The sequence below is a fragment of the Tachyglossus aculeatus genome, chromosome 17 (assembly GCF_015852505.1).
Source record: "Tachyglossus aculeatus isolate mTacAcu1 chromosome 17, mTacAcu1.pri, whole genome shotgun sequence".
In the NCBI taxonomy this organism is placed as follows: Eukaryota; Metazoa; Chordata; class Mammalia; order Monotremata; family Tachyglossidae; genus Tachyglossus; species Tachyglossus aculeatus.
Genome location: NC_052082.1, coordinates 52,022,771 through 52,031,960, shown reverse-complemented (window position 1 = coordinate 52,031,960; position 9,190 = coordinate 52,022,771). Strand labels below are relative to the sequence as shown.

At 51.8% G+C, this 9,190-nt stretch overlaps 1 protein-coding gene across 3 annotated transcripts in view; it reads right to left on the bottom strand.

Annotated features, from left to right (window-relative positions):
- Positions 1-7,482: 7,482 nt before the first annotated feature.
- ALDH3A1 (aldehyde dehydrogenase 3 family member A1) overlaps positions 7,483-9,190 on the bottom strand; it is a 31,522-nt gene continuing 29,814 nt past the window's right edge. For all 3 annotated transcript variants that reach the window (XM_038759062.1, XM_038759064.1, XM_038759063.1), the window contains one exon: positions 7,483-8,539. In XM_038759062.1, coding sequence (XP_038614990.1) covers positions 8,525-8,539 — 15 coding nt within the window. In that variant the 3' untranslated portion in view covers positions 7,483-8,524. The remainder of the gene's footprint in view (positions 8,540-9,190) is intronic.

Genomic DNA, 9,190 nt, shown 5'->3' with positions numbered 1-9,190 from the left:
CCTCTGAGGTCTCTTCGGTTAATCTTTCCCAGCTCGGTTAGGGCCTGGGTTACTGTTAAAGCCCATGTTGGTGTGGCCCCTGACCCCAGCTTCCCAGGCATCTCGGGGTGCTGGGGGAGGGGAGATCACTCTCGCCTCTCCAGGGGGCTTTGGTGGCCAGCAGCAGCAGCAGGGGCAACCCCCACCCCAGCCCTTGCTGCCAGGACGCTCCTGGAACCGGGAAGTATGGTGGCCGAGGGAGCTCTGGGTGGGGGGGACACAGTTGCCCGGGGACCCAAGGAAACAGCTCCGTGTGTGAGCACGACAGCAGGGGCGGGACTGGCATCTGGCTGCACAAGCCTGCCCGACAGCTAACAGGAAACAGAAAGCCTTGCAGGTGCGAGGGGAGAGCCGTCGAGACCCAGACTCAGAGAAAGGGGGGCAAAAGAACTCAGGGACCCTTGTCCGTCTCCCGGGTCGTGGGCTCGAGGGAAGAATGCCCATCAGGATCTCCTGGGGGTGAGCACACAGAGGAAGAAGGGAGGCCGGTCTCTGCCCCTGGCAGGGACAGTGGAGGTGGCATGAGGTCGGAAGTCAACCCCTAAGTCAGCCTGGGCTCCACCTGCCCTCCCTCAGAGGGACGACATGAAGGCGGCATCGCGGGTGATGAGACAGAGGCTCACTGAACTCTCCCCAACAAGGGGCAGCAATGATGAGAAGGACACCTGTGTATAGGGCAGCATCCAACTTGTACTTCCCAAGCGCTTACTACAGTGCTCTGCACACAGTAAGTGCTCAATAAATACGATTGAATGAATGAATGAATGAATCAGGCTGGCCAGCAAGGGGAGCCCCAACACACCTGTGGCCCCCCAATCCCAAATTTCACTCAGAGGATCCATGAGGTCAGGCTGGAGAGCCCCTGGGGTGAGACGCTTCCAGGTGGAGGGACAGGCCTGCGCCTGATGTCCACCCAGCTCCTGGGCTGCGAGATCCAACACCCAGTAAGGCTTCACCTTCTGATCCCAGCCCCTCCAGAGCACACACACACACACACACCCGCCACACCTCTTACAGCTGCAGATACAAGAATTGATCCCTGCTCCTCAGGCCCCCCTGCCCCCAGATTCCACTCCCATCCACCACACCCCTGGCTCTTGACCTCACAGCCCATCTCCCACCTTCCCTACCCCGTCTCCCCGGAGGCTAGCCCCCTGCCAGACCACGCCCTCTCTCTCCCCGTAGGTGGTGACGCACCAGCCTGAAGTCACTGTACCTGCCTCCTGGGTCACCTTGCCACACAACTCCCTGGTGGCCCATATCCAGCCTGGGGCAATAGCCGGTTCCCATTGAAATCGCCCTGGCACTTGCACCGGGTCTTGCCCACCGCAGCCGTGACGCCATGGGCCGCCTCCCGGTTAGTCGTTCATCCGGATTCCTCCTCCCAGCAACACTCTGTGATGCAACCACTGCCCCGGGACAAGTGCCTCACTTTCCCTGCTTGCCATCCAGGCCTTACTCAATCCCTGTCAGCACAGGTCTTACTTCCTTGGGCCCCCGGCTTGACCCAGGGGGCCACCAAGCCTTGCTGGGCTTCCGGGATCCCTGGGTGGCTCTAGGCTGGGCAGTCTCTGGATGGACGGGACCAAGAGGACCCTGCCAGTGGGGAAACGTCTCTTGGGTGCCAGGAAGGCCTGGGCTCATGCCCGCTCCCCCCGCTGACTCCTGGGCAGCCCTGCCCTCCCCCGTCAGAAGCAGGGAGAGTGGGTCAGTCTAGGGCTGGGCACAGAGGTACCTCCCTCCTCCCTGCCACCACTAGAGAGTAGGCCTGTGTGGGGTGGGGATGAGGGCAGGACCCAGCTTTCTAGAAAGAGGAAACGCTTGGACCAGCTCAATTGAGAACTGGGAAGCCACACTTGCAGGCTCAGGTTGGGGGGCTGTGATGGAAATATTGCCCAGGTACTCTCTGGGCTCACTCCAGACCCAAAAGGCCTCAGAGGCTTTGGACAAGAGGAGACTTGTGATGGGAACGAAACCTCGGGCCTGTGCAGAAGATCTGAGTCTGGTGCCAGCGGCCCCACTCAAGCTCCCTGGGCCCTGCAGGGCATGTTTTCATGGGGATACCGAGTATGTAACGAGCTGGGGGGCAGGGGTACACTGCCAGGTCAGAGACCCACCTCTGGCATGCTAAACAACGGCAATGGGGGTGGCAACTCTGTACAGCCCAGATGACAAAGCAACTACTCCTTTTGATTGGAAAATGCTGCTAAACATGAGCACGGGGGCCAGCTCGGCTTCTTCAGGATAACATGGGGCCCAGGGGGAAGTCCCGGACTCAGGCATTATTAGATAGTGTCCAGGGAAACCCAGCCAAGCCATCCAACCTTTGTTTCCAACAAGGAGGGTCTTGTGGGTAAATCCTGGAGATGGAATAACCTTGAGAGATCATCTGGTGCAGGCCTCTGCCTCTAAGCAGGTAAACCCTAAACCACGCGGAGGCAAGACAGCGAGAGTTTAAGCACGTAAGTTGAGGCAGAAGTAGTAGGCAAAAGGAACCTTCAGGATAAATGACCAATCAATCAATCGATTGAGCTCTTTATGTGGGCAGATCTTGGGAGAGAACATTAAGAGTGTGAGCCCCATCTGGGACAGGAACTGTGCCCGAACTGATTAACTTGTATCTACCCTTCTAGACTGTGAGCCCGCTGTTGGGTAGGGACCGTCTCTATATGTTGCAAACTTGTACTTCCCAAGCGCTTAGTACAGTGCTCTGCACACAGTAAGCGCTCAATAAATACGATTGAATGAATGAACAATAAAGTTGGTAGGTACGATCCCTGCCCTCAAGGAGCTTACAGTCTAATCTGGACAACAGGTAGCAAAACACAGGGGCAAATGGTCGGCCCAGGTAGAGAAGATGGGGACCCTTGTCCCCCGTATATAAGAATCTTCTATGGGGAAGCCTGAAGCCCGAGGTGCCAACCATTCCCCACATCTTCCCTGACATCAAACCTGGCTAGTTCCGAAGATGAGGATCTGCTAGACGGGTATATTAGGGACTGTCTCTATATGTTGCCAACTTGTACTTCCCAAGCACTTAGTACAGTGCTCTGCACACAGTATGCGCTCAATAAATACGATTGATGATGATGATGATCTAATAGAGTCCTATTGCTAACATACCTGGCTATGTTAACTGGGAAGTTGGAGATGAGTTAGTCAATACGATGAGCCCGTTTAGCCCAGAGCCCAACGGATTAGAATGCTCTGGATAGCTGAGGCCAAAGGGGTCTCTGGGATTTAATCTTCTTGGACATGCAACCAAGTCTGCCTCAGGGGGCTGTCTTGGCACTCATCATCATCATCATCAATCGTATTTATTGAGTGCTTACTATGTGCAGAGCACTGTACTAAGCGCTTGGGAAGTACAAATTGGCAACATATAGAGACAGTCCCTACCCACACTCAGAGCCGCTGCCACTGCTATCCAAAAGTGAGGAGTTTTAGATTGTGAGCCCACCGTTGGGTAGGGACTGTCTCTATATGCTGCCAATTTGTACTTCCCAAGCGCTTAGTACAGTGCTCTGCACATAGTAAGTGCTCAAAAAATACGATTGATGATGATGATGAAAGGGTCCAGGTCCTCTAGTCACCCTCTCCGCCTGTGGGCCCTGTTTTCCGATTTCCAGGCCCCACGTCCGATACTGCAAGGTCAGAGCCACCCCCAACACACAGACACACACACAGACACACAGTCCTGTGTGTACATAGGGGCGAGGAGAAATCACAGAAGAACAAAGTGTTTATCCGGGCCGTAAGAGGCTTTTGCAGTTTCTGGCACAGTCAAGACCTGGCTTTGGCTCAGCCCAAGCTAATCTTTAAGCTTCTCAAACTTGGCCGGTAAACACACAGTCAGAAGTCACCATGGCACAGCTGAGCCAGCAACTCCAAACAATCCATCAACAGGACCGGTTCTCGACCGTGACACCACGCCTGTCAGACCCCCCCGCTGTCCCTGCCCACTGTGAAGAACCAGCCCTCACCTTGGGGGCCAAGGCTGGACCTGGCCTCCCTTCTTCCTTTACAATAATAACAACAAAAACAACAACAATAATAATACTGGCATTTGTTAAGAACTTACTAAGTTATATTAATTATGTTCTATGTTATGCTAAGCACTGGGGATTCAAGCAAATCGGGTTGGCACAATCCCAGTCCTACATGGAGCTCACAGTCTTAATCCCCATTTTCCAGATGCCCTAACTGAGGCACAGAGAAGTGAAGTGACTTGCCCATGATCACACAGCAGACAAGTGGTGGAGCCAGCATTAGAACCCGGGTCCTTTTGACCCCCAGACCCACGCTTTATCCACCAGGCCATGATGCTTCTCATGTTCTCTCTCCATGTTCTCCTGCCCACCTCATTCTGCAACCCACTCCTTCAACCTTTCCCTTTCATATAACAATAATCATACAGGTTTTTGGGTTTTTAAGGTATTTTTAAGCACCTACTATGTGCCAAGCACTGTTCTGTCAGATGAAGTCACTGAAGCACAGAGAAGTGAAGTGACTTGCCCCAAGGCCACAAAGCAGGTTTGTGGCAGTGGCAGAATTAGAACCCAGGTCCTTCTGACTCCCGAGCCCACGCCCTATACTAGGCCAGGCTGTTTCTCTATGTTCTGAAGGTATTAAGGATAATGTGCCAAACATTGTGGTAAGCACTGGGGTAGATACAAAATAGTTAAACTGGACACAGTCTGTGCCTTGCATGACTCATAATCAAAGAGGGAGAGAGAAGCAGCGTGGCTCAGTGGAAAGAGCCTGGGCTTTGGAGTCAGAGGTCATGGGTTCGAATCCCGGCTCCGCCAATTGTCAGCTGTGTGACTTTGGGCAAGTCCCTTCACTTCTCCGTGCCTCAGTTACCTCATCTGTAAAATGGGGATTGAGACTGTGAGCCCCCCGTGGGACAACCTGATCTCCTTGTAACCTCCCCAGCGCTTAGAACAGTGCTTTGTGCATAGTAAGCGCTTAATAAAATGTCATAAAAAAAACCAAGTACTTTACCCCCATTTTACATATGGGGAAACTGAGGCACAGATCTTTTTTAAGTGACTTCCCCAAGGTCACCCAGAAAGTGTGTGAGCTGGGAATAGAAGCTGGGTCTTCTGCTTCCCAGCTCTGTGCCCTTTCCAGCAAACCAAGTTGCTCTCAGTGCTAGAGTGATTCGCTCATTCGCTCCCACGGCTTCAACTATCATCTCTACGCTGATGACACCCAGATCTACATCTCTGCCCCTGCTCTCTCCCCCTCCCTCCAGGCTCACATCTCCTCCTGCCTTCAGGACATCTCCATCTGGATGTCCGCCCGCCACCTAAAGCTCAACATGTCGAAGACTGAGCTCCTTGTCTTCCCTCCCAAACCTTGTCCTCTCCCTGACTTTCCCATCTCTGTTGACGGCACTACCATCCTTCCCGTCTCACAAGCCCGCAACCTTGGTGTCATCCTCGACTCCGCTCTCTCGTTCACCCCTCACATCCAAGCCGTCACCAAAACCTGCCGGTCTCAGCTCCGCAACATTGCCAAGATCCGCCCTTTCCTCTCCATCCAAACCGCTACCCTGCTCATTCAAGCTCTCATCCTATCCCGTCTGGACTACTGCACTAGCCTTCTCTCTGATCTCCCATCCTCATGTCTCTCTCCACTTCAATCCATACTTCATGCTGCTGCCCGGATTATCTTTGTCCAGAAACGCTCTGGACATATTACTCCCCTCCTCAAAAACCTCCAATGGCTACCGATCAATCTGCGCATCAGGCAGAAACTCCTCACCCTGGGCTTCAAGGCTGTCCATCCCCTCGCCCCCTCCTACCTCACCTCCCTTCTCTCCTTCTACTGCCCAGCCCGCACCCTCCGCTCCTCCACCGCTAATCTCCTCACTGTACCTCGCTCTCGCCTGTCCCGCCATCGACCCCCGGCCCACGTCATCCCCCGGGCCTGGAATGGCCTCCCTCTGCCCATCCGCCAAGCTAGCTCTCTTCCTCCCTTCAAGGCCCTGCTGAGAGCTCACCTCCTCCAGGAGGCCTTCCCAGACTGAGCCCCTTCTTTCCTCTCCCCCTCGTCCCCCTCTCCATCCCGTCTTACCTCCTTCCCTTCCCCACAGCACCTGTATATATGTATATATGGTTGTACATATTTATTACTCTATTTATTTATTTATTTATTTTACTTGTACATTTCTATCCTACTTATTTTATTTTGTTGGTATGTTTGGTTCTGTTCTGTTTCCCCCTTTTAGACTGTGAGCCCACTGTTGGGTAGGGACTGTCTCTATGTGATGCCAATTTGTACTTCCCAAGCGCTTAGTACAGTGCTCTGCACATAGTAAGCGCTCAATAAATACGATTGATTGATTGATTAGAGTGGGGCCTGATCCCCCTTTTTTCCCACCCTGCCGGCCACATGTCCAGCCCCAGCAGCTCAAGCAGCCCCTCTGCCGGGCCCAGTGACCCCTCTGCCAGCCCAAGTGGGCCCAGCAATCCCTCCGCCAGCCCCAGAGACCCCTCTGCCCATCCCAGCAGCCCACCCACCAGCCCCAAAAGCCACTAAAACTGCCTCACCAGCCCCTTCGCCCACCCCAGCAGCTCCTCTGCCGGCCTCAACATCACCTCCGTTGGCCTCAGAACTAACCAACGGGACTTAGCGTTGAGGCCTCACCTCTGCCACCCCTTCCCTTGCTGGATCCCAGGCCAGCCGGAGGTGATTCCTGGCTCGGGCAGGGCTTGTCTGCCTCAATTGTCAGGATAAACAATTTCTGTCGGGACTTGTGCTCTTTCCGATTGACTGCTTTAAAGCCGACGGTAAGGAATTTCTGTTTGATGCGGAGGTGGAAGAGGAGCCACTGGAGGTTCTTGAGGAGTGGGAAGACATGGCCTGAATGTTTTTGTTGATAAGTGACCCATGCGACAGAGTGAAGTATGGACTGGAATGGGGAGAAAGAGGAGGCTGGGAGGTCAAAGAAGAGGTGATACAGTAGTCAATGTGGGGTAGGCTAAGTGCCTGGATCAGCGTGGTAGCAGTTTGGCCAGATAGGAAAGGGCAGATTTTAACCATGTTGTGAAAGCAGAACTGACAGAAGAAGTTAGAGAAGCTAAACGGTCCATAAATAGCCATGAAGTTGGATGCTAAGAAGGGCAACCATCACACAGTTCCTTCAAGCCACTGGCAGAGATAGCACATTGGACCAGACAGATCAGTGTTCTGACCCCGAACTTTCCTTATGGTTTCAATCAGTCATGGCGGACTCTCTGGAGGAGGGGGAATCTCCACTTTTTAGCAGTGTATTTTCCCCAGGTCCACAAAGGAACAGCGTCCCATACTTTGAGTACTTATCTTCTGTCCCCCTGCTCCTCTGCAGTCCTTCAGGGAGATCCAGAAAGAGAGTTGGAGACAGAAAAGAACTGTGAGGGGACAGAGTTGCTGAAAGGCAAAGTAAGACCACTAATATGACCATTTTAAATTATGAACTTTATACATTTGCTTAGCACATTTCAAAACAGAGCAGTTATTCACCAGGCCCTAAGGTAGAAAGCAAATTAAAAATAAATGTTACTAAGAAAAGAAAGTTACCATGTTGCTGAAGGCGTCACTATTCTCTACGATCATAGAGCATATTCCACTTTAAGTCTGATAATCTTGTTTCCATGTCAGCCTATTGGAATGGCTTGGTCGTACATAAACTTGTATCAATTTTAATGGCTGTAAAACCAGGCTTCATGTTTTGTTCCTCAGGCTGCCAGTTAGAAATATTAAGCTATTGGCTACATCTCCCTTAAGCCAATTCATTTCTCTTTTTTTCCCTATTATTTATTTTATTGGGGAAAGGTGGAGACAATTCACACCTTAGACACTGCAAACAGCTCAGAATGGAGAATCATTTCATATCACTCCCTAGATGGGAAATTAAGGGGAGAATAAAAATCTTAACTCTGACCCCCAAACACTTCAAAAACCCGGGGGAACTTCTTGGGGAGAATAAAAATCTTAACTCTGACCACCAAACACTTCAAAAACCTGGGGGAAACCTCTCAGCTTCCTTGGATTATGGTAACCTGCAGCGAGACAGCTCCACAGCAGGAAGACCTGCTAGTAGCTATGCCTTCAACAGCATTCCTTAAATAAAAATCTAGCTGGTGCTAGACAGTTCCAACAGCCCTTAAGAGTGAAACTTAACAAATTGGCAGCTAGCAAAATGGAGACGGGTAGGATATGGAGAGGTTCTGAAAGGGATTTCTTGATCAGTTGAGCAGGAGCCTCTCCTGAGATGAATCTGTGAATGCCCATTAATGCCCAAAGAGGCATCTGCTACTCTTCGGGCCATTAAGCCTGAAGAGTGAGGGGAAGCCTGTTCTTCTGCTGGTGAGACAAGGATTTCTGCTCTCGTGGAAAGGGGTCAACTTGGATGTGTGGTGTTTCATATTTTCATGAAAAGGAAGAATTTTTCTCAAAGACAGCTGAGTAGGCATGTATGGTGGGGGTGGCCTGGTCTTCATTTGGGAGCCACCTGAGGGGAGAGAGGGAGGGAGAGGGATTAGTTTCTAACGGCCAACAAGGGCAAAAGCAACCTGACAGTCATTCCCAGCTCATTACCCTTATCAGTCGGGCAAGGTGGATGCCCTTGCCAGTCAACAGCTTCAACGGGCAGGCCCTGGGGTGGCACAGCATAGAGCTGCCATAAATTAGTTGGTAGTTGGACACCTCTGTTCCAGGCTGCCACATGGAGCCGGATCTACCCTCTTCCCAGAACAAGGAGAGTTGGTTCATTAGACTAGAGTGCCATGTGGTACATTCGCCAGAGGACTTGAGGGTACTGGGCAGCTTAGTGGAAAGAACACGGGTCTGGAGTCAGAAAACCTGGGTTCTAATTTCGGCTATGCCAATTGCTTGCTTGTGACCTAGGGCAAGTCACTTAACTTCTCTGTGCCTCAGTTACCTCGTCTGTAAAATGGGGATTAAATACTCCTCCCTCCAGTTTAGACTGTGAGCCTCATGTGGGATAGGGACTGTGTCCACCTTGATAAGAACTCCTATCTACCCCAGTACTTAGAACAGTACTTGACACACAGTAAGCAAATACCATAAAAACAAAAACAAAACTGATATGCTTTATCGCCCTTGGGAAGTAAAGATACAGGGATTTATTGAGTACTTACTG